The 26,299-nt window shown below is 40.8% G+C and overlaps 1 protein-coding gene across 2 annotated transcripts in view; it reads left to right on the plus strand.

Moving 5' to 3' along the window:
* Positions 1-26,299, plus strand: part of Cobll1 (cordon-bleu WH2 repeat protein like 1) — a 155,541-nt gene that overhangs the window by 121,836 nt on the left and 7,406 nt on the right. Inside the window, exons 7-13 of one of the 2 annotated variants that reach the window (XM_051166870.1) lie at positions 9,284-9,443; positions 10,035-10,109; positions 11,251-11,370; positions 13,923-14,157; positions 15,337-15,434; positions 18,787-20,522; positions 22,574-22,753. In XM_051166870.1, the coding sequence (XP_051022827.1) occupies positions 9,284-9,443; positions 10,035-10,109; positions 11,251-11,370; positions 13,923-14,157; positions 15,337-15,434; positions 18,787-20,522; positions 22,574-22,753 (2,604 nt within the window). The remainder of the gene's footprint in view (positions 1-9,283; positions 9,444-10,034; positions 10,110-11,250; positions 11,371-13,922; positions 14,158-15,336; positions 15,435-18,786; positions 20,523-22,573; positions 22,754-26,299) is intronic. The other variant, XM_051166871.1, reaches the window with a different exon arrangement.

Here is a 26,299-nt window from a genome sequence, read left to right on the forward strand (position 1 = left end):
AAAAATTGAGAAACCGAGACTCCTTGCCATTTAATATTATGCAAGTGAAATTTAATACCCAGAGTATTGGTTTTTACATGGCTGACTCAGTGTCTTAGGAATGCTTCCCGTTCCTCTTTCACAGAGTTTTATCTTTTTCCTACATAGTGTGGTTAAAAAATGGAGTAAACATCTGTTTTTATTTTACTTGGTGAAATATTTTTCCTAGTTGTTTTATACAGACTAATTAAGGTTGTATTTCCCTGTTGTAATAGATTATGCACTTGGACTCATTAAGAATTATCCCTCTTTCTGCCTTTTTTTTGGGGGGGGGGAGGGTGTCCAGGTTATCACTTAACACTTTATTTTTCCCTGCTGCTTTCCTCTTGTATTTATTGTATGGAAAGTGGACCACACACATAGTTCTACAGTTGCCTAGGAACAGTGGTTACCATGGCATTTGCAGCTTGATATACGAGTACATCTGGCTATCCTTCCAAAGCTATGAGTGGATTAATTCATCTGAAAAAAATGTGCCAGCACAGTATAATATTGAATCTTTGATATGTATAATGCACATTGTCTCATTGTAGCTTTCCTAACATTTATTAACAAGACACTAAAGGCGAAGCTGTGGTATCTGCTTATGGATTTAGTTTTCACATTCCAGGCAGAGTTCTAAGATTGCCATTCCATGAACCTACACAAAAGCCCTCTGTCTGTCCTCCTAGGCCTGCTTCAACCGAAAAAGTAAAGGGGTCTGCTGGTTACAGCGTTTTACACTTTAAAGAAAAGCAATAGTCAAAGAGCCAGACATTGACCATTTGTAGAATAGATTACACATTTCTTTTCCTTGTCTGTCAGTGAGCAAAAAACTGACCTGGGTTCACACTGAGGTCACTGCAGAACACTGAAGTCAGAAGTCCAAGGCTTGCTTCGCCTCTCTCTTACTCTCGTGCTGAATGCTGCCTGAGTAGGCTTGCCCTCTTCTAGCAAGAAACACGCATTAACAGAAGCCCAGGCAGAGGAAGATGGCCATGGGGATGTGTCTATAGGAAGGGCGCGTGGATAAAGGATTCTTGACAGCTTTGACTTCCTGTCTGGGCTGAACTGAAATGCCCCCCCGCCCCCCGCCCTGGCCTCTCATTTATTACTTTGGTTGTTGCTTTCCATTGACATCAGCTCTAAGCTCAGCTAATCTGTAAGGTGCTCTCCTCACCTATCCTGAGAAACATGTTTGTCTACATTGTCATGGTTACAGGGGACCATGATAACCATCATCCTTTCCCTTTGACTTGGGATCCTAGGCTCTGCTTCCTCCTTGTTCATCTAAGACGTTCTGCTGAGCTCAGTTCTCATCCTTGGGATTAGAAATGTTCAAGCCAAGGATTGTTGGCAATAAGCCTTGATTCTGTGAATATGTTACAATGAAAGATGGGTGTGCAGGACTGATGAAAACACTGATTTGTCTCAAGAAGAGGGAACATACAAGTCTGTCAAGGGCATAACATAGGCTTTACAATTTTTTTTTTTTTTCACGGAAAAGGACCAGTGTGGATGTAAACGGTAGGCTCCTAAACATCAATGTATCTTGTGTAGTCTTGGATTCTCCTAGTTGTTCTGTCATGTTTTTTTATCTCTGTCATTTCACTTACATCAACTTTCTCATATACACTGAACTTGCCCATTGTTGCATTTTCTCCTCTGAGGAATAAGATTTTGTAACCGAATCTCCCAGAATCTTCTAGTTCTTACATTCCAAAGTTACATAAGTCTGTCTTTTACTTAATAAAAGTGCTATGCCGTGTGGACCTTTGGTCTGTGGTAACCAGGTCATGAGACCTACTCCTATTGAAAGATTTCTCAGACCCAAAGAATGATAGCAACATAGAAGACTTAATACTCAACATGTGTCCATCTACCCTGAGTGCAACACAGACGTACCCACTAGCACCTTTTGTCACTAAAGAAATGGAGGGCTTAAAGTATGAAAAAGATGTATCCATTTATCGAGTCTATTAGCTAGAGGATACAAATGTCATTTATGAACTAATGATACATTTTGTACTAGATAACTTTGATACAAATCTTGTGACCAACTGATCCACTTGGAATTCCCTGGAGGGCCTTAACTTTAGTTAGGAACCAACCAACCAAACAAACAAACAAACCACAAGCTGTTGGGTTGGTGGTGATGCCACTTGGAACATCTGCTAGATGGCCTAGCTCTAATCTTACTGGCTTCTGTCACAGTGCTTATTTCAGGAGAATGATAGCAGTGGTGTTAACATTGGCAGATTAGGTGACCGCTTGCATAGTGTGGGCTGAAGAGCTGCAGGCCCTACCCGTGATGTCTCCTGTCTCTTCTCACTCAGCATGGCTGTGTGGTGCTTGATGTGCCCATTGTTTGTCCATTTTTTCACTTTTATGATCATCTGAGCTGGTCCTTACAAGGTTACACTTCCCATGCTGAAGACACTCTTAATATGGGCTTCACAAGATAATAAGAAAATAGAGTATATAAACCATGCAATCTTAGGTTATTTCCTTTCCCAGAGAAGGTGTTAATATAGAGCAGCGATTCAGGTCTTTGGAAGAAGGTTTTCTATATTTTTTTACCCATAAATAACAATTTGACCAAAAGATATAGTCAGTAGATTAAAGACTTTTTTTCACAGTGTAGGGGTTTAGGGTTTCTTTCTTTTTCATGCAGGATATCCGTATTCCCCTGTTCTGTGTTATAATGCACACATGACTACTATGTAAGCTAATAACATCCCCAGTGCAGGTGCTCAACACTGCTGGGAGCACTGCTTCCTTCTGCCTCTTTCTGTTGTGGCTCATTCCATTTGAGTGTGCTGATTCTATCTGGATGTGGATTCAGGTAGGCTGTCTGTCAGGGCTTGCCATCAGACCATACCTTTTTCTTTCACCAGCATGTTCTATTTTTCCTTGTAATATTTCCCTTTTGACAGGTCATAAAGTTTTGGGGGTGAGTGTGGTCCTGTTTCAGTCGCAGGACTCACTAATAGCACCCAGCCTTATCAGAGCTTATATTATCAGAGCAAATAATTGGGTAGCCAATGATTAACCAAAGCAGGTGCTCCTCAGGTGTTAGAAACCTATTTCTCATTTCACAATCCCTTTGGAATTAAAAATAATTTAATCTCAGCCCTCCTTCTAGAGGTTGTCATAATTTGAGTGAAGGAAATTGTCAGCAGGTAATTCTAATGAATTGTGCTTGTGACATTGTTCAGATGTATTTCCCATGGTGCACAGTGATCTGCTCATTGCCAGGATGTAACAAACTAGTATTAAATAAACCATATTTTTTACTAAAGTTCTCAGTGGCCTGAAGTGACTTAACAGTGGATACTTTCAGGCAGTATGCCTGGCATAGTCAATCAGCCAAGCCCGGGTGCGCTGTTTGGGTTTAGAGTTGATTCTAGGACAGATTCTAGTCAGAGTCCACTTCCACTCCCTCCAGAGATAGATGGTTTTATAGGCCCTTATTTTATATCCATAGCTCTCTTTCTCGCCTTCTTACCTGTTATTTTCTTATTCACAAAATAACAGTCACAGCCTGTAAATAGACAGATGTGGTAGTAGTGCCAGCAGTGTCTATGTCGCATGTACTGTGTGCCAGGCATTACTTACTCTATTGGACATGCATTATGTCATTTGGGCAACCGAGTCCTTTTCTGACATTGCTACTTCCCATATTCGAGAAGGCTAAAGTTCCCAAGAAAATTAATGGCACATTCTCTGGACAAACCTCCAATACCGGCTCCAAATTCCATCTGTTAGTAACTATTAACAGTATACCGTCTTCCAGAAAACTGGACACACTCAGTAAGCCTCTCTCCAACTAGACAAGCTCACATTTAATAATACGGAATAAACTGGCCGCTCACTTTGGACGCTCATAATGTGGTTTCCTAAGTAACTGTAGTTGTTCTCAGTGTTTGATACCCTTGACTTTGGAGACTCTCTAGTCTGATGTGTCACATATTCAACCTAAATACATAATAGTTTTCTGCCTACAAGTTAGTTAAAATATGCTGAAGTCATCTAATTTGTACTCCCCTTCTATTCCTAAATACTTTGACCAAAAGTAGATTAAAGACTTCTCTTCTTCACAGTGTAGGAGTTTAGGGTTTCACCCTGTGTTATAAAAAGTGATGCTTTAGTCAGCATGAGAGATTTCACATCTGCTCTGGCTTTAGCTTTCCTTTCCTTGGTCGTATCTTGGCTGGCTGTGGCTTCTTCCTGAGAATACCCTTTGTGCTAGCCACTCACCTCTTCTCTCCCCGTCTTACAAGACAACAAAACATAAAACTACTTTCTTAGAGGTTCACATTAATCTCATTCATAGGACAAAATGAAATAATACATTTCTGTCAACAATTTATTGCTTAACATCTAAAGTCATAAGTCTTATTTGTTCAAAATTTTTGCCTTTGGACCATTTGCACCAATCCTTACATTTATATTTTGTCGTTAAAGTTTGTAAGTTTCACCACACTCACCACAAAGACGGTGGACGTGACAGGCCTTTAGGCCTAGCCTCCTGACTTAGTAACAGTCACTTTCTCCCCCAGTGTCTGCTTTCTTAATCTTTAGAAATGTGTATTAGGCCTGGTGACACTCAGAGGAAGGATAGCAGGCTACCAAGAAGAGACTTGATACCCTATGAGCATATACAGGGGGAGGCAGTCCCCCTCAGAAACAGTCATAGGGGAGGGGAGTAGGAGTAAAGTAGGAGGGAGGGAGGAATGGGAGGATACAAGGAATGGGATAACAATTGAGATGTAATATGAATAAATTAATAAGATATATATTAAAAAAGAGAAATGTGCATTTCTTTCTCTCTGCTTCGCAGGCTGAGGGGTTGGAGCTTATAGGATGAGGTCATAAGCCCCTTCCTAGGATGTCTGTGTTTTCCCTTTCAGCTCTCTTCATAAATAGTATTGAAAAAAATTAGACCATTTATAAAATTGCAGTTAATCTCATTTTGATATGTTTTAAATTCCGTATCCCTAGAAATGTAAATATCGTGTTAAAAACAAGCAAACAAACAAACAAACAAACAAAAAAAAAAACAAAGAAACAAGCTGGCTTCTAAGACCTCCAGACTGATAAATGAATCCGTGGGTATTCTGTCTTTGAGTTATAGATAGGTTCATATGAATTTGTGTCCCTGTGTATAAAAATGCTTCCCCTTTCTATTTCTGTGTCATCTCTACCCCACATTCAAGAGCTCTGACTCTAACCACATCCTTTTGCCAGAGAAAATTCATGTCATGACTGCTTTTATCAGGTGAAAGAACAGACCTGTCAGCGACAGTGACAGGGTGCGCAGCCTAGAGGTGAAAGAATTCTATTACGCATCCCGTGAAGGCAATCAGTCAGAACTCACGAAGCAGGGAACTAGGAGGCACATTCGAGTTTCTGTTGCTTCCTGTGTCCCAGCAGTTGCTCATTGATTACCTACTGTATCCTCATCAATGAGCCAGGAGAACAGTGGGAGTGGCGTGCCACTGCGGCTTTCTCAAAAGAAGTAAATTGGCCGGGAAATTACATCTAATGCTTTCAACTCTGGAGGTGAATATTTTAAAAAGTGAAATGGCAGTTTCTTTAGAACTTGAGGCTTCCCTGATGGTGCCTATATTGGTTACCTTTTCCTGTATAACACAGGGTGTACATCGGCATCAACTCGCATGTGAATTTTCATCATTTGTCTATGTTCATTTGTTTTCTTTACCAATTCATTTTTCCTTCCAAATGTCATGTGACACAGTTTAAGTCATGAAGTATTTTGGAAGAGTACAGCTAAAATACTTTAATTTGCACCTATGGATATCACTGCTAGATACAATTATGGTCCTAGTAGTGTTTTTTTATTAAGTGTGTGTGTGTGCATGTGCATGCCCACACATGTACACAGGTGTCTATAGAGGCTGGAGTGGGCATTGGATTCCCTGGATCTGAGATAACACACATAGCAGTCACTACCAGATGTAGGTGCTGGGACCCAAATTCCATGCCTCTTCATGAGCAGCACGTGCTCTTAACTGATGAGCCATCTCTCTGTCCCCAAAGCAGGTTTTTCATAATCATCTTCTATGATAGTTTCAATTTTTTTTCTTATGACAGTGTTCATACATTCAAAGAACACAGGGTTTGTTGTGCCTTCAATAGCCTGGTGACTTGTTGCAGATTCTAGCCCCTGGCCAGCATGGCAAGCACTGCCTGCCAAGCCTCCCCTTGACTGGCATAAGGAAAAATTTGTTATTTTCAGAAGATAATGAATGAAAGTTTCAGAAAACAGAGTCATCAGGAGAAAGCCTCTTTAACTTCATATTCCATTGAAAATTATATTTAAATACTACCGGGGTTCATTCTCCGCTGTTTGTCACGGAAGGCCCTTGAATTATTTTATAAATCCATTAAGGGTGCCCTTGCATGCCCTCCCAAGGGATCTGGCTGCAATATTTAATCAGAATTTACGTTAGTGACCCTGAATCCATAGGCGGGCTTGGGCACATGTTGTAGCTTCTTCCTTATGTGGTTATGGAGAGGTGTGGAGAGTTCCAGAAGAAGGAGAGGAACAGCAGTATCTGGTAAGGGCTAGTTTAGGTTTGGCTGGAGGTGTTTTACCAAGTGTTATCTGAGGCCATGTTGGAGCCATGCTGCCTTCCTCCTTTGTTAAGGGAGTGAGTGGGTAGAGAGATTTGTTTAGTTGAGTGCCTGCTGCTGTCGGTCTCAGGGCTTGTGTCCCATGAGATGTATTCTTTAGAACTTGATGCAGATGCTAAATCACACATTTTTTTTCTTTGCCTGGGGTTGGGAGGCTCCTTTGGAAAAACGTTAAAAAATTATGAAGTAGTAAATTTTTCTCGATTGATAGCAAGGTACAAGGATTGAAACCTTCATCTGAAGCTGGGCAGCAGTGAAACACACCTTTAATCACAGTATATGAGAGGCAGAGGCAGGGGAATCTCTGAGTTCGAGACCAGCATGGTCTACAGAGCAAGTTCCAGGACAGTGATGGGTATACAGAGAAACTCTCAAAAACAAAACAAAAAGTAGAAAGAAAATTTCTACCCTTTAATGTACTTAATTTTCTTTTAAGATTAGATTGACTCCCAAGATATACATACATTCGTAGTTCAAATTCCCCTCAGCTTCTTACAGTAATTATAAAACTCCTATAAGCCAGACATTGCTGTTGAAATACAGCACTGGGCAGAATGGTGGGGGCCAGTCTGTGCCCTTTTAGTCTGTTGGGTGAGGGGTGGGGGAACCAACATCAAACAACTAATCCATCCCTGTGGTATACTCAAAAACCACGACGTGCTGGTCTAAAGACACAAGCTGGGAAGCAGGTGGGGGCTATTGGGAGAGGAAGGATTTCTCCAGAAGGTGCTTTGTAAGAAATAACCAGCAGAGAATGAGGTAGGTGATACTGTGTTATCACAGGAGTTCTAGCCCAGAGAACAGCAAAGTTAACGACCCTAAGGTAGGGACAGTAGGGAGACAGTGTGGCAAGGACTGGGTAGCTAATGTGAGCCAACCATCCTTGGAAAAGGAGATGATTAGAGAGATCTTGGAGCCATGTTATCACTTAGAATTGTATATGTATATATGATCTATCATACGTTGCAAGTTGCCGTCTGACCTCCACATGTGCAGTGTAATACACATGGATGTGTGGGACAGGCACACACATATGCATGCACATACATACACATAACACACACACACACACACACCTACACATGAAAATCTATATGTAACATGGAAATGGTAAGGAGAATGGGAAGGAGGGCATAAGGAAAGCTGGAGGGAAATGTGTCATGTATGTGTATATATACACACGTGTATATGTTATTTATATTTATAGAACTCCAATGAAATATTTTTGTGATTTTCAGTATTTTATTCTTGATCAGCATACAAGGTGTTTGATAAAATTATGAAATTCTTGAATAAAGTGTATTATAGTTTATTTTCCTCCCCCATCCCATAGTTCTCTGTCCCCTTCACCATTCCTTGTGTCTTTTTCCCATTCTCCTTTCATTTCCATGTCACATGTAGATTTTTTACATGTTTTCACTTATAACTTCATGCCAGAAATCATAGATTCAGGCAGCTTTTTAAATTTGCTTTTACATTGTGGTGTGTGTATGTATGCGCACGCACGTGCGTGAAGACTGCCTGTTTCACACATAATGTGTGTCACATTGTTTATGAGGAGGTCAGAAGACAACTTTGGAAAATGTAGTTTCTCCTTCCGTCATAGAGGTCCCAGGACCGATCAAGCCAGTAAGAGCCTTTACCCATTGAGCCATCTTGGTACCCTAAGTCAGCCTTCCATATAAGGCTGCCTTTCCTTCGTTTTTCATCTTGTGTGTGTGTGTGTGTGTGTGTGTGTGTGTGTGTTTCTCCCACTCCCCTCCACCCTTTCTGTGTGCATGCATGTCCCCTATTCATGTATGCGGGGAGGCCATGGTTAGTGTTAGGTACCTCTCTTCTGTGTTCCACCTTAATTGTTTTGATACAGGGTCTCCCACTGAACCTTGTGCTTACCAGTTGGTTTGACTGGCTGCCCAGGTGCACCGTGATCCACCTGTTTCCACTCCTGACCCTCATATTCACTGGGTTTCCAGAAGGGGGACGACTGCATGTGTGGGTTTAAGTTGGTACCAGGGATCCAAACTCAGTACTTCACACTGTGGAGCAGCCACTGCCCTTTGACCCATCTTCTAGCCCCCTTTACACTGTCCTGTGCACCCAAAAGTTCCTCCTGAGTTTTCATCAAAAGGTAGCTTTTAATCGTGTCACTCCAAAGTCTTGTACACTGTTAGTTCGTTATTTGTGTGTCACCTCCATCCTAGGCTACATCTCTTACAAGGGACACTTTTGTTTGTTTGCTTCTTTACATATCTCTATCTTCTCTTCTACCATCTTTTTTTTTTTTTTTTTTCCTTTTGGGTTTTTTGAGACTGGGTTTCAATGTGTTATCCTTGGCTGTCCTGGACTCTCTTTGTAGACCAGGCTGGCCTCAAACTCAACAGCAATATACTTGCCTCTGCCGCCTGAGTGCTGGGATTAAAGACATGCGCCACCACGCCGGCTCGTCGTCTACCATCTTTACATGGCAGATGCTCCATAAGTATTTTTGAAGAATGCCTGTGGTCGGTTTTGCTTTTTGATAAGTTTGCTATGAAGGTCAGCACCATCCTGAGGTTTCTAGCTGATTTCTAACTGTAGAATTTACTGGCCATTCTGTTTCCTACAGAGTTCCTCGGAAGGGGTCATGGTGAGGACAGGGTCACTGCAGCTCAGTAGCACATCAGTAGGAACTTCATCTCTCAAAAGAACAAAGCGGAAAGCTCCTGCCCCACCTTCGAAAGCACCCCTGCATCAGAATGATGAGAACGGCCCTGAAGCTGATAATGGTATTTTTCTGTGAACAGTATATTGATTTTGGTTTGTGTTTTAATACAGTTAGCATTATATGAGCTATAAAATGCGTTAAAAAAAAAAAAAGCTTTAGACAGGCTTTCACTATATAGCCTTGGCTGGCCTCAGACTCAGAGAGATCTGTCTGACTCTGCCTGAAGGCTGGGATTTAAGGCATGCTTTGGAGATATAGTATATACTTACTACACACATTCATATGCAAATGCATTCATGCATACATACATATACACACATATAAAACTAATGACACTAGATTTTTAAAATAATCTGATTATTCTCATTTGAAGACTTCTAAAAAATCTGCAACAAAAAATGACACAATTATACAGCTTTATTATTGTAATGGGCAGGACAACAGTGTGCAGATTTATTCAGAAAGAAAGTGCTGTTCCATGATTGACTTCATAGGAATGGGGAGGGAGGGAGAACTTAGGCACATCACAACTGGATGGTAAAATGACCTAGTAAGTTTAGACTCATCTTTCTTGCTTTAAGTAAAAGAAAATCCCACCAGAGTTATTTCTCATTGGAGTGTGACATTTTATCAGTTGCCTTGCGTCTTTCAGCCCTACCTTTGGAAGATGGGATTGCTCCAGACAGCGTTTTGAAAGCCAGCTCTCCTGAGGGCATGCCCAGCCCAGGTATGACCCTGTCAACTGACACTGAAATCGTGAAGGAGAGAAATGTCGTGACAGTTGAGAAATGAATCTCATCAGAATGCTCTTCATACCAAGAGATTTGCATTCTTTGGCCTCCTTTCTGCACATTTGTACTGTGAGGCAAACCCTTCCTCCCCCCTCCCCTCAGGATTACAATAGCAGAAGAAACTGGCAGACCTCACAATTCAGTTCTGCAGTTGGACCCCAAGTGCCTTTTCTGTTTGGACTCCTGATTTTCCTTACACACTATCTAGTGCATAGTTAAGGGCCTCCTAGGAAGTGACCCACCCCAGTGGGAAGATTCCTTGCTGTGTTTCAGAGACTTAATCTTAAGCACAGTCTCTTTGGGCAGCTTCTTCAGGTATGAATTCAGCATTCATGTGTTCTACTTTGTACACTGAATTTTGTTCACATGCAAATTTTTTGCACAGCATAGCTCACGTTGTGAATTCTCCCAAGTAACTGATGTTTAAAGAAAGATCACCAGTTTGAGCCATTTTTAATATTTCAGTAATAACTACTTAGTAGCTTTTGTAAGAATAAATATGTGTATTTGGTGCACACCCATAATTTCAGCACTTTGTGAGGCCGAGGCCCACCTGCATTAAGAAGGAAAAAGTATAAAAATGTTGTACTCTTGGTCCATTCGCATGGAGATAATTTGTCAGTGTGGATGTTGCTAGGTACAAGTACCCACACTGGACAAGTTTAGGAGCAGCTGACCTTGACTCTTGACTCTTAATGTGGTACTTAGAAATGTAGGCTTTTAAGTTGTAAAAGAATTCTCCTGTTTATGATTTAAAACATTGCAGTTACATAAATAGTAATGCTTCCCCCCCCCCCTTAGAACAGTCTTTACAGCACCATCTCTTTCCACACAGGGAATTTATCAGATAATGTTGGCAACATAAAATATATATGAACTAGAAGGCTTTAAAGTTTCAGAAAGATGGGCATACTACTCAAGCCTTATCCCATATCTTTCTTGCTTTACCTTTCAGGGCTCTTCAGTGGGTAAATGTGAGCTAGCAGCACTGGTTTCTCACTGTGTCTGGATGTCTGCTTGCTTTGTTTTAACTCTCTTGTCTAAGTGCCATTTCTACAGACTCTCCTTCTTTGGCAGAGGGCTCTCCTGGCCCCGGGTTCCTAAGCCAGGAGCGGTGTACTGTGCCCACCCCAGCAGATGAAATCTCCCTCTCTGAGGGCCCTGGAACTCCAGAGGCAGCTGTAGCTTCCTTGACATGTAGGTGCTCGGGCTCTTACTGGCTGGGGCTTTGGTATATGCCATCCAGTGTAGATCAGATTGCTTAGTATACCCTGAAAAGCATTTTATAAGGAAACAAAGCATTTCCCCCTTTCTCTTGCAGTCTTAGTCAGGTTTGAAATGTGCTGTTCTCCTGAACCATCTAAAGAAGTGGGGGCGAAGTGGGAGAGGAGCCATGTAGTGGCTCGGGGGGGGAGCGTCACTTCCGCTTGTGTTTGGCTTTCTGCTGTTCTGGAGGGCTGCTTAAACTTTGTTATTCTCAACGAGTATATAAGAAAACATTTACACATACTCTTCACTGGACTCTACCCCTCTGCTAGCTCTGTGTGGCTTATTTTCTCCAACATTTTTCTGAGATGCTTTTCCTCTTTCAAAAGTAGAATTCTTTTGTTATAAGATAGCATAATATTATAATTACATAATGATTGAATTTCTTAATAAATTTAATCATTTTTAATGACTCAAAAAAAAAAAAAAAACCCACTTAATCATTTCAGCCTCACACCCTAAATTTAGTGTACTGTCACATGTCCCTTGTGAGAACGCACAATGGTTGGAAGACTCTGGCAAACAGTTCCCTGAGCATCAGCTCTTGCTGTGAAGGGGAGATCTCTCATTGTGCTATAGCCTAGCCCTTGGCAGGGTATTTTAAAAGGAAATATACATACTCATTTCATACACTATTCAAGAAGCCTTGCTCATGTATTTTTTTTTCCAAGAAAAATGAAAGCCTGAGTACACACAAAGCCCACAGTGTTATAGATTCCTTCACGGTAACTGCCTCCAAAGGGGAAGATCCCAAATGTTTGTAAACTGTAAAATAGATAATTAAGTCATAACCCATCCATGCATCACAATAGAATGCTGCCCAGAAAGAGAAGTGTGTTTAGGGTTGATTTAATGGAATTGTATTTTACCAGAGGCATAGTATCTGTCAAGCAGTGTTCTGTTTTGGTGGTCACCAGGTAAAACATAAGGTATCTGAAAAGACATATTTAAATGTTAAGTTTAATAGCTTCATAAGTCAAAGACAGCACACAAGAACATCCTCTGAAATGTTAGTTGCATTCATCTTCATGTGTTTCAAATTTATTTGAATTCAAAATCCATAACTTTTTTTTTCTGAGTAACCAAAGTTTTATGAAGGAATCATCAACAATACTAACCATTAGTGCCTCTGTCCCTCTCCCTCCCTCCTCTCTCTCCTCTCCCTCCCTCTCCCCACCCCCTCTCTCCCTCTCTCCTACTGCCATTGGTTGTTGGTAGTAAGAAATAATGATAAAAATAAATTGTTGTAGAATGAAATATCTAACACTGTTGAAAAGAACTACACACACACACACACACACACACACACACACACACATCAGTATGGGAGACTTAAAGATAGTAATAGAGGGGAGGTCCTTTTAAAACATGAGTGTGATGTACTTCTGTTTAAATTAAGCTAACAGAAAGAAATGTTAGTGTGGCTATCTTTTTGTATGCATGCTATACTTCCTGGCGTATATGAAAAAGTGTCAAAGGAAGTTGCTTTTGCTAGGCATGGTGGCTTGTGACTATGTAGCATTAAGGGTTACAAGAATTGAAGGACAGCCTTGGAAACACTATAAGACCTACCTTAACAAGAAAGGAAAAAAGGAAATTAAATGAGCAAAAAACCAAAGCAACAGTAACTGGAGCTGAGCTTGCTATCTCCAGATTGTAATTTCACATACTCAGGAAGTTGAGACAGGAGGATTGCAAGTCTAAGCCTACCTGAACTGCAGAGCACACTAAAGGCCAAGCTGGGAAATTTCCTGGAAAAATATTATAAAATGGCTGTGAACCTAGCTCAGTAGTAAAGTGTTTGCCCAGCATGCATAAAGTCATAGGGTTAGCATTACATCTAAGGAAAGAAAAACATGAGTGAGAATAAAAATGAATTTGCACTGGTTAATCTTTACTCTTGTTTATTTAAACGATTACATTAAGCAGTTAGACAAGTGGCTCTTAGTGTAGGTGGCACATTGGAAACACTTAAAGACTCTTTACATACTACAGGATTCTAATTTAGTATCAGAATGTGTGAGCATCAATATTTCCAAAGGAGACTCAGGAATCCTCAATTGCAGCCAGTGTTGGCATCTACTGAGATAGTTACAGACCTACCAGTAGACAGTTCAAAAACCTCATGTACTATTAATTTGAATTTTAAGTTGCTAATTTGTTTAATCATATTATTACTTGACCATAAAGTTACCTAATCAAAGGTGTTCATTCCTAAATGAAATTATAGTACGTGAAGTTTATAAGGTTAACCTTTCATGAGCAAAGCCCAGAGTGATAGAACATGGTTCTAGAATGATAGGAGTGTGAGGTGATCTGCTTACATGTGCGTTTGACCACTCACTCTTAGAACTTCATCTTACTATTAATTTGGAACCACATTTTAAGAGTCTAGGTAACTAGTTTTATAACCCTCCTCCTTGCTAGATTCCTTAGGAAGAGGGCAGGTTAATATTTAGGATTGTATCTGCTTGTCTTTGTAGCTGGTGTAAGCTCCGATTACAGTCTTGAGGAGATAGATGAAAAGGAAGAACTGGGTGAAGCATCTAAGGACCAGGCTGAAAGTATTTCTGTGAAGTCGCCTGACATTGCTTCTGTATCCCCTGATATGACAAATGCAGTGGAGAATGATCCTGACTCAGCCCTTGGCATCAGTGATGGGGAGGCCTCTCCAAGCTCCAAGGGAAAAACTCAGGAAGATGGAAAGACAGAGGGACAGTAAGTTTCTGTGCTGTATGTGGTGGTAGTGGCCCCTTTGGTTAATGCTGCTGTTCCAAGAGGCAACTTTTCCTTTTTAAATTTTATTTATTATTATGTATATAGTGCTCTGCCTGCATGTACACCTGTACACTAGAAGAGGGCACCGGACCTCATTATAGATGGTTGTCAGCCACCATGTGGTTGCTGGGATTGAACTTAGGACCTTCGGAAAAGCGGCCTGCTCTTAACCTCTGAGCTGTCTCTGAGATGCAACTTTAAACTTGGCTGTAGTTGGCCATTTTGTTTAGGTCTATCTCTCTTACTACCCTTGTAAAATGTTTACTAAGAAAGCGTCAATCAAGCTGCATGTAATTATATCCCCATGAAACCCAGGTCAAGAGTTGCAGTATCCCCATGTCAGGTAATCAGCACACATGGTTAATTTGTATGAGTCAAAGCCAAAAGATTCTGTTTGTTCATATATTTTGTATGTACATCATTGAGTTTTCACTTTATACGGAATGCATTTGAGGCTTTCCACTACCTGGACTGTGAACCCACTCTGTAACTTAGAAGTAAATTAAGCCATCAGCATTATTTACAGTCAGGTCTGAGATGCAGGAAGCACTGTCCATCTGATGCGGAAATTTTGAAAGTGCCTCAAGTCCACAAGTGCCGTGTTTGAAATGCAATACTGTGAATAAAGATGAAAGCAAAACAAACAGAATAAGCTTTCTTCATCAGTGGTTTACCTAATTTGCATGGGATTGTCCCCAAATTAAATTCTTCTGTCCCCAGAAGAAAAAAAGCCAGTGAGGTCAAATCACATCCTGGTTTATGTAGTTGATTTTGTCAAATGCAAGACTAAAATGGTCACTTTCATCCCTTTTTCTCTTTAAAAGAAAAACAGCTCCTAATAACTAAGTAAAGACATTGCTTTGTAAGAGTGTCCATTTTACCATGCTTCTTATATCTTTCTTTGCAATAGAACCTGTGCCCGGAAGCTAATGTTTCATAGCAGCATTACTTGTTACGTTTATCTTCGCTGTCAAATTTCTAATAATTGAGAGAAAAGGGTGATTATTTCAGCTCATCTGTCTTTGAAAAAAAATTATTGCCTGTTTTTTTTTTTTTTTTTTTTTTTTGTGGTGTGTTTCAATAGCCTCCACATATCACACACAATGCCATGTCTTACAGAGGGCCACATAATCCTGTTGTATGTGAGAGAAGCAATGAAGACATGGTACCTGACAGTATAAAAGACTTGAAGATATTGGCCCCAGACCAAGAGAACGGTGAGTGTTATAAACACTAATGGCCAATACTGCCGTAGGCTATGATGAACCAAGTACTATCCGTAAGACAGATTGAATTAAATTTTTTAATATACTGACTCATTTAATACCTGTCATTTGTGAGTATTTGTGGGAGCTGTTGCTTTAGTTCACTTCACAGGTGAGTAAACTGTCTCACAACTAGTGATGGTGGGCCTAAGGTTTGAATACAGATAGTATAATTCCACAGTGGTCTTCTAAGCCATCATGTCTGCTCCTCGTGATACGCTCACTGCCTTTTATGTCTGTCTTAAGTCAGATCTGAAAGTTGGGTCCTCTGTGCATCCATCTGTGACCTGAGTTCCTCTCAGATCCCCAGAGCGGGTTTTGATTTCATACTCAAATTGCCACACTTTGTATGAAACTTTGCCTCCTGATTTTCAAGCCGTCTAATTATGCAACGTCGTTTGCTACTATTTCCCCATTCTGAGGCCCAAATTAAGGCAGTTTCTTCTTTTGCTCATGATGTAATGGTTTCAGTTCTGCCAGTTGGCAGCAGGGTCATGCTGTCCTTGTGTAGCGAACTGTTTCCATCCACTGCAGCCCCTCAGTTTCTGTCCATACCCTTCACCTGTGGTAACTTTTTGACTTGGCTACTGCAAGCCAGGTACTTTAGTATTCCCAACTTTCTAGCCTCGTCACACAGTGTTGGGTCAGGGCACGGAATCCATGACTTCCTGGGAAGGCTTTATAGCACACAACAGAATACCAAGACACACTTAACATATCTACATAGAGCCGGGCATAGTGGCACATGCCTTTAATCCCAGCACTCAGGAGGCAGAGGCAGGCAGATAGCTGTGAGTTCGAGGCCAGTCTGGTCTACAAAGTAAGTCCAGGGCAGCCAAAGCTACACAGAGAGAAACCTGGTCTTGAAAAAACCCAAAACCAACCAACCAAACAAACAAACAAAACCCAAACCAAACCAACCAACCAACCAAACAAACGTATCTACGTAGGATTGAGTTTCAGAATAGAATAATGCTCAGTAGACAATTCTAGGAGCAGATGACAATACATCTTAAGGCACTGAGAGGAAAGCCTATAAATTCTTATGGTCCAGTTTATGTTAAATGAAAATTCTAATATTCATAGAATAGAAATGCAGGGGTATGGAATTCATATTTGGGAAGGAAATGGATAGCGCCAATACTATTGTTGGTGGTATTGGTAGTGTGTGATTACGCCGTATGTACTGCAGAGTTTTATAGCTAATGTGACTGTGTTTATATATGATTCGTTTTTTCCACTTAGAGCATTAAAATGTTCTAAAACTCTGCTTGGTTCTCATATTTGTTACATACACTGTTAAAGGCAATGGCATTGCTATTGAAAATCCTGATTTTAGAGCTATTTCATTTGGAAGTTAATTTACTTATTTATTTTGAAGTGCTAGGGCTTGTATACAGGGCTTTGCACACAGAGGACAGGCCTCTACCACTCATGTAGACCTCAGTCTTAGAGCTTGTCCTTGAACTTGGCATGAGGAAGCACAGCTGTAACCACAGTACTCGGAAGGGTGAGGCACCAGCCCTGGTTAAATAGTGAAACTTTCAAAGTTCATGTCAGATTTAGTCCCTGCTCTCCACATAACTGTGAAGACTGTCCTGTCCATTGACTAGATCAGAGTAGGAGTTTGATTTTTACTACTCTGGTACCCCATATTTGATCACCTCCCCTTGGTGGGGAGCCCTGGTGGCACTCAAGGAAAGAATAATCAGGCTACCAAGATGAGACTTGATAGCCTATGACCATATAGTGGGGGAGGAGGTCCCCCTCAGTCATAGACCTAGGGGAGAGGAATAGGGTGAAAGCAGGAGGGAGGGAGGAATGGGAGGATATAAGTGATGGGATAACAATTGAGTTGTAATCTGAATAAATTAATTAAATAATAAAAAATAAATAGGAAAAGAAAACAACAACAACAACTAGTGAAACTTTCTAAAAGTCAACCGGTCACTCCTTTTGCTAATTTAATCATCACATCAGTAAGATTTTGACACCAGGTTAATGCTTACACTAGTTACAAGAATAGCTCAGTAATATTTTCTGTGGTCTACCCGTACTTTGTAGTGACCCTTATCAACTTACAGGTGATTTTAAAAATAAATTTCTATGATCCTTAAGATACGTCATTCTGTTTTGCTTTCACCATATGCACTTCTCTAAGCCGTCATTTTGTCCCATCGTAGAAATCAGTGTTAGTTTTGACTAGTGGGAGAAAAGAAAGATAATGCAGTGGCTGCCTTCTCCCTCTATTGGCGTTCCTTGGACGTGATACAGCTGCTCATTTACACTGGGTGCGCATCATCATTGTATAGGGCTGAGGGTGGAGAGCTCATTCATATCAGGGTATAGGCTATCTTCTTGATAGTCTTTTGGAATAACTGTGAAGTGTTGATGAGAACTAGTGAGTGATTAATACGGCAACTCACGGAACATGAGAGGACCTAAAATTCTGAGTTTCAACACTGATGAATTAGACTTGCTTATCAGGGATCTATAAACATTATTTTTTTTTTTTTTTTTTTTGAGGTTCATTATTCAGCACTTTTTTCTTTTTTTCTTTTTTTTCTTTTTTATTTATTTTTATTTTTTTATTAATTTATTCTTGTTACATCTCAATGTTTATCCCATCCCTTGTATCCTCCCATTCCTCCCCCCCCCCATTTTCCCATTATTCCCCTCCCCTATGACTGTTCCTGAGGGGGATCACTTACCAGGAAACTGGGACAGAGGGGAAGGCATCCTATTGGGACTCTAAATGAGAGACGCATGGGAGAACAGCAAAATAAAAGGATCCAGAGGGTCCTAGAAATCTACAAGTAGAACAATATGATAGGCAGATTTGGGCCCAGGGGTCCCGCTCAAACTAAGGCACCAGCCAAGGACAATACAGGAGGTAAACTTTAAACCCCTTCCCAGATCTAGCCAATGGTCAGAATATTCTCCACAGTTGAGTGGAGAGTGTGATACGACTTTCTCACATACTCTGGTGCCTCACATTTGACCATGTCCCCTGGAGGGGGAGAACTGGTGGCACTCAGAGGAAGGACAGCAAGTAGCCAAGAAGAGACTTGATACCCTATGAGAATATATAAACATTATTTTTAAACTTAATTATTTTCCTCTTGGAAGCAGCCTAGACTGTTCTCGTGCGCAGTGTTTTGCCTTTGTATAATTAAGAAGCTGGAAATGGTTTGTAAGCACTCGGATTCAATCCTGCTATAGATAGGTGAAACACATTGAAAAATTGGATTCTTCTCCATTTTAAAATATATGCATGACAGTATTTTTTTTTTTCTCTCAATAGTTCAAAATGAAGTCATGGTCTGTGCCACAAATACGGATTATCTGAAGAACAAACTGAGGAAAACAGAAACCACCACAGAGGACGAAGCCCCAGAGAAAGCCAAGGACATGGAAGCTGATACAGTTTCAGGCTTTCCTGCGTGTAGAACAGATAATGTTAAAAGTTCAAGGGAAAATCACCTAACAGCATCATTAGTACCAGATCAAAGATTCAATCAACTAGGTATAGAAAAGACAAAAACGCAGGATGCAGCAATTCAGGCCACCCTGGCCTGCAGCAGCTCTGATGGGAATCACGAAGACCGTAATTCGTCTGACCTCAGGGTTGATGGGTCTGTGCAGACTTCAAATAGCAACAGATCAACTCGGCATTTCTCTGAAAGTCTCCAAGATTCCATAAATGCCTCGAGAGAATTCCAGAGTCGGTGCACCCCAACACATGTGCCAGATGGGCTCCCCGTGAAGGAGCCAGCTTGTACATATGGGAATGATGCCCCTTTGCCTCCTGTGGATGGACGTGATAAGAATCCAACTGCTTCTTACCTAAAGACTTTCCCACTTTATAGGCAGGACTACAACCCCAAGCCAAAACCTTCAAATGAGATTACAAGAGAGTACATACCTAAAATTGGAATGACCACTTACAAAATAGTGCCTCCGAAATCCCTGGAAGTGGTGAGAGACTGGGAATCTGAAACCGTGGGGAACAAAGAAGATCAAAAGATGCACGCTGCAGGGCCGAGGCACACCCTTGAGACTATGAAAGAAACTCCCATGCACACAGAAGCCCTTGTTACTTCTAAAGGCTCACGGGAGCCTCTGCTTGACCTTAAGCCAAAGCCAAGCATAGGAACAGAGCGTCATCTACACAGGACTGTGAGCTTACCTGTTGGTACCGAGATGCACCCTCCCAAACCTCCCAGAATGACCACGGACACTGGCACCATTCCTTTTGCACCGAATTTGGAAGATATAAACAATATTTTGGAGTCAAAATTTAGATCCCGGGCTTCAAATCCCCAGGCCAAACCAAGTTCATTCTTTCTGCAAATGCAGAAGAGAGCGTCAGGCCACTATGTGACCTCTGCAGCTGCTAAGAGTGTCCACGTGGCCCCCGGGCCTACCCCCAAAGAACCGACAGTCAAAGAGGTGCAGAGGGACCCACAGCTTCCTCCAGAACAGGGTCTTTCTCCCTTGAGTGAAAGGACACACTTTGCTCCGCTGCCCAATATTTCAAAAGCTGATGATGACATCATCACACAGAAGCCTGCTGAGACATCTCCTCCTCCTGTATCTCCCAAGCCTGTGGCTCTTCCTGTTGAGACATCTCCTCCTCCTATATCTCCCAAGCCTGTGGCTCTTCCTGTTGAGACATCTCCTCCTCCCGTAGCTCCCAAGCCTGTGGCTCTTCCTCCCGTAGCTCCGAAGCCTGTGGCTCTTCCCACTGAGCCATCTCTTCCTCCTGTAGCTCCCAAGCCTGTGGCCCTTCCTAGTAGTCAGGGAGCATCATTAAACCTGAAGACCTTGAAAACATTTGGGGCCCCACGACCCTACTCCACTTCTTCCCCGTCACCCTTCGCCCTTGCTGTGGTGAAAAGGTCCCAGTCCTTCAGTAAGGCACGGCCAGAGTCATCCAGTGAGGGCTCCTCTGCCCTGCCTCCAGCTGACACCGGGGACAAAAAGACACGTACAGTGGACAAGTCTGCGGTGGTTCCCCAACATGATGACGTTGATACAGTAAGCCTTAACTTTTCTAATGTAAATAATCAGATTCCAATATAACTCTGTTAAAGTTTATACGGATACACTGGTATGTTTGTGTCTTGCTTGACTCTGAATTAATATCTTTGGGAAAAGACTGGTTATACTTAAGCACCTGAATTTTTCACTCTGAGAGTATAGTTCACATAACTAAGATATTGTTACAATGTCACTGTTATGTAACTATCATTAGCAAATATTTTGAAGTTTCTTTATTCAAACACTTGTATAACTGCAGAGTGTAGAGTAGTAACTATTTTCCTGTACTTTGCTAGTTTTTTTTTTTTTTTAATGGTTCTGGATATAGTGGTTTACTTTAGTTTCTCCTCTACTTTTATAGCACTCTATAATAGCCAAATGAATCATTTTAATTATTTGAAATAAATGGTATAAAAGACTGAAGGGGCTAAATGTGTCTTAGTTGTATACTTCCCAATTCATGCATTCAATCTCAGATTACTAAGCATCTCACATATAACTTAATTTAAAGTTAAAGTAGCTGTAAAATGTTGTTTTCCTAATTATCCATCTTGTTAATACCCATTATATACATGTAGACAAAATACCATCCCACTATAGCAATTTAGAAAAAGTCCTATTGACCAGAATTGTCATCTAAGCAGCTTGCTTTCTGGATTCACATAAAATACTCAAAGGAGATGCTGAAGTTCACCGTGTGATTTATGGTAATCCACAGGCAATCTTTAAAAAACTACTTTGTGTATTTTACTCTGGTTATGTTTAAAGAATACTTTCCCATTTGTGTGACAGTTCCAGGAACATTTTATACAACTTCTTTAAACATTCCTAGACTAAGAGAACGGTGACCCTGCTGCCAAGGAAACATTTTTTATATTATTAAGGCAGTGTTTATCTTGAAGACTATTCCCTCACACATTTGACATTTATGTTTATTAGCTTAATCAAGCATCAAGAGCTAATGTGGGATGCAGAGATGAATTCTTAGGGGAAGAGCCTGCATTTTCCCTGAAATGGGTCGCCATTCCTAAATAATAGAAGCTTAATTTAGATACAGTTTTGAGTCACAGCCTCAGCCCAAATTAATTCATCTAAAAAGTAAAGATATGTATTTGACAGTTTGTAAAAGACATTTTTAAGAGGGCCTGATATAACACTTTTCAGTTAAATCAGTCACTAAATATTTGTTCTTAGGAGCATTAATTACATTTCTGATTATTTAAGTTGGAAGTTCTTACCATTTATTTTTAGTCTTATGGGAGAACTCAAGGAAACCTGGTCAGCTCATAGTTCTTGCAGTTTATAGAAATAAACAGAAAAACTCAGGCAGTTCAGTGTAGTAGACACATTAATATTCCCTTGTTAAATCACATACTGGATTCAAAAGTATGAAACTGTCAACCTTGTACATTGCCTGAACATGTTAGAACCATGAAAATGGGTTATTTTGCAGTTTGTGGGATTTTTTTTTTGATCCTGATTTTTGACTCTGGTAGCCGGTTTCATGTGTTGGCAATATTAGCTTCTTAAATTTGCACACAACAAAGTTTCCACTTTATGCATGAAGCATAAAAGCATGCACTTTTCTTCTGCAGTTTCCTAAGCTGGGAAAGGAAGAGACATCCTTGTTCTCCCAGCTGGTCTCTACCAGCAGAGTCAGTAGCTAAGTATAGCATGAAGACACACAGCTGTGCCAATGTCATTAGCATGGCAGACGATGGTTTCTAAAGAGAAATTAATAATAAAAACATTTAAAAAAATATTTGACCATGTCCCCTGGATGGGGAGGCCTGGCGGCATTCAGAGGAAGGATAGCAGGCTACCAAGAAGAGACTTGACACCCTATGAGCATATACAGGGGGAGGAGGTCCCCCTCAGTCACAGTCATAGGGGAGGGGAGTAGGGGGAAAGCAGGGAAGAGGGAGGAATGGGAGGATACAAGGGATGGACTAACTATTGAGATATAAAATGAATGAATAAAAAAGATGGGCCTTTCTTCTTTGTGATTCATAAAAATACCTTGCTTTTTTTTTTTTTTTTTTTTTTAGCAAAATAACTCTGTACAGAATGAACGGAGCTCTCAGATGCTGACTCCTCCAGCTGATGGCCCAGGACTCCCCCTTAAGAGACAGAGTTCTTTAACACTCCCAAGCCCTGACCCAGAGACTGTCAGGCAGAGCTTGCTCACCGCAATTCGTTCTGGAGAGGCTGCTGCCAAGCTGAAGAGAGTAAGTTCAGCTATCAGATGGGTGGTGGTGGGTTTATTTTCCACCTTGTCAAACTAATACTTGGTCAGAGGGTTCTTCAAACATTCAAATGTGAACAGGAAAGGTACCAAACGATTTCTCTTTTCAGCCAGGGGGCAGAGTCTTACATAGATATAAAAACATGTCAGGTTTTTGTTTTTCCACTCTGTAGGCCAGGTGCAGAAGATGACTGCATCCATTGTTGTGCATGTAGAAAGCTAGCCTGGACTCTTGTTTTAAGAAATTCCATTAGCACCATCAGAAAAACTCTAGTGAGCTCCCTCCCTCTTTTTTCCAGAAAAGATGTTTTGTTTTTTTTTTTTTTTTTTTACCAACGGGACCATTTATGTTTGCAGTCATTTCTCAGTGGTTGAAGTAACTGCCATATCTGGGTTTCAGGGACAGTTTTATAGCTTCAGTGACAAAAGGTGGAGAAGCATCTACAGAATGCACAGGAGGATTCACCCATAGCCCGTGTTCACAGTGCCCACCACATGATCCCGCTCATCCTTGCTCAGCTGTAGGAGAGCAGCGAGATAGAGGTGTGATTCCAAGGGGGCACGGTCAGGTTGACCAGCTGTTGCCATGGACCCTGCTCAGTTGTGCAGTAAGAGCACCTCAACACAGAAGTTCCTATTCCACTGACTCCCTGCGTGTTTTCATGTGATGAGCGCCTTTGATAATCACATTAGAAGCCATGTAAGGAAGGACTAGGGGATTTGTTGAATAAAACATTAAGAGTTCCACAGAAACTAAAACCACAAATGAATGGAAATGTTGGCAAAAAGAAATACAGAACCAGTGTCTTCGGTGTTCCTACCACACCGGCGTTTGCCATGAAGAACTATCCAAGGCATTTGAGTGTGTGCGTGTGTGCGTGTGTGCGTGTGTAACCACTGAGGCAAAGCAAAGTATTAAGTGTTTTCAGGAATTATAGAAACATACATGAAGGGATAATTCAAGGGATGGATGTAAGTTTGTAGATTACATATAGGTACCAAGGCAGCAGAAAAGTTCATATAGATTTAAATACTGAAAATAGTATTTTACCCAGTTCTCAAAAATTCTTTGTCCAAGGGAAAATATACCAATGCCAATAAATATCACATTCTTGTTCATGAAATTTTTCCTGTTCATTACCCAGGAAATTAAATATGTTTCAACTCAGTTGCCACCAATCTAAGATTCCTAAATTCAATAAATTTGAGGCACACACATTTTACTAGACACACAGGGCAAGAAAGTAACTAAGCTAAGCCACTGCCTTTTATGTAGCCTGGGCCTGAAAAGCAGTGTTGGATCTACAGGAGAGCCCAGTGTAGACACAAGAGTTGAAAGCAATGCCGTAGGAGTGGGCAAGTACACATACTGACCAATTTCAGGGTAGTGGCTTCAGAATACCAAACATTGAAGTGCAAATGTATTTCAGGCCAGCAGCTGGGTGCTGGTGGATTTCTGAGCCTGATTTGGCAGGGCTTTCACGTTGGAAACTCTTACAGCCTCTAGAAAGAGTTGGATCTGAACCAACCGTAAGGAGGACCTAAAAGATGTGCCTGTAATTGCATCCTATTTAAAACTCATTACTTTAGGTTCTATTGAGGGTAAAGCTTTATCTCACTGAGTAGGAGGCTATTAACAGCTCAGAGCCTGTAGAGTGCCAACTCCTAAGTTTCTTAATGAACATTTCAGACATAATTTATTTCATTTCACTAAAAATGGTTAAAGGAAATAGTAATATTCACAGTCTCCAAATTCAGTGGCTAGCATTTCAGCTCTAGTATATACTCTTAAAAACTATCCTGTAAACCAAGACTTTAGGTATAATGAGCTATATTTGTTGTAAAGTTCCAAATAAATATAACCCTAATTCTGAAAATAATAAACAGTAGTATTCTTGAAGAATAGACGATCTTACTTGAACATTTTTTATGTTCTTTGATAGTTCTGTACATTTATACAATGTGTGTTGGTCTTGTCCATCCACCACTACCCCATCTCACTCCCCTGACTGTTTCTTCATCTACGCCCCTCCAATGCCATATCTTCCTTCAGAAAGATTTTGTGTTAGTCCCTTGAGAGACTTTTGTACAAGGTATTTTAATCATATTCATTCCTCCCCCCGCCTTGTTCCTATATCTACTCATTCCTTTCTTAGCCTATTCTCTGTCTCCCTTTTAAAAAATACCACCAAGTCCAGTGTATACTGCCCATGTATTCTTGGGCATGTGACTAACTACAGAAGTGTGAGGAACCTATCGCAGAGTCCCACCCTTAAAACTGACTTTCTCTTTGCCAGCAGCGATCGGTTGTTGATAGCTCTCAGCTAAAGGTCATGCGACTGGTCCGTTGTGTGTAGAAAACACTGTTTCTTTATAGTTGTCCATGACTCCTGACTCTCTCAGTGTTTCAGCTTCCTCTTCCCCAGAAATCCCGGAGCCTTGGGAGAAGGAGTTGTGATATAGATGTCCCATTGAGGGATGAGCATTTTTTGGTCTTCCATCCTATAATTCTTGACAAGTCTCTGTGTTACTTGCCATCTACTACAAAAAGAAGCTTTTCTGATCCTCATGAGAGATGCACTAATCTATGGGTGTATTGATAAGCCATCAGGAGTTGACTTAATACTGTTTGTTTAGCAGAATAATAGTCGCAGGTTTTCCCCCTAGGACCTATGGCCTGTCTAGCCAGAGGTTTGGGGACTCCAATAACTGTTCTAGGTATAAGTTGCACTTTGCTGAGCAGGCCTTAAATCTATTCAGGAAGTAGCTGGCTACTTCATAATATCCACTCTACTACTGCATCAATGGGTGTGTCTTGTAGCACATACGAACTCAACAGCATATACAACTCCTGCACAAGCGCAAGCTAGATAAAATCTGAATATGGAAATGGGAGATGGCGCTGTGTTTGTATCTTTGAACCCAGGTGTTCAGTTGAGTTCCACGTACCAATATGGCTTTGGCTCTGGTTTCTGTAGAGCACTTAACCTTCACTAGGATAGCTACCTCACGTTAGGGAGAATCATGAATGTGGCTCTGAACCTGCTATGATCTTGTCATGGTTCTCTGAGGCTTTTCCATACCTTACTCCCATTCACCATACATGTCACCATGGAGACCAGTTTTCCTTCGTAAAAAGCTTTAATTAGCCTAGCACAATATTTTAAAATTGTGCCCAGGCTTCAAATTTATCCATGAATCATGAATCAGCAAATTGTGCACACAGAATGAAGTTAAACCATCCATTATTGTTGGTCTATTCTGACACAAGAACTTTGGTTGCTTTCAGCTTTGTGTTGCCCCAAAATTACTCAAAATTAGGCAATTACATTGTTACAAACAGAATATGCTTTTAAAATAGTCTAAAGTAAATTTATATTTTATACTTCATATTATAGATTGTCTCAGAATGTAAAATATATCTTTTGACTAAACGGAAGTATGGTACAAAAAAACAAAACAAAAACAAAAACAAAAACCCATGGACACTTCCCAGACTCTTACTGGCGTATATTATTTAATTAGCTTG

The sequence above is a fragment of the Acomys russatus genome, chromosome 24 (assembly GCF_903995435.1).
Source record: "Acomys russatus chromosome 24, mAcoRus1.1, whole genome shotgun sequence".
NCBI lineage: Eukaryota > Metazoa > Chordata > Mammalia > Rodentia > Muridae > Acomys > Acomys russatus.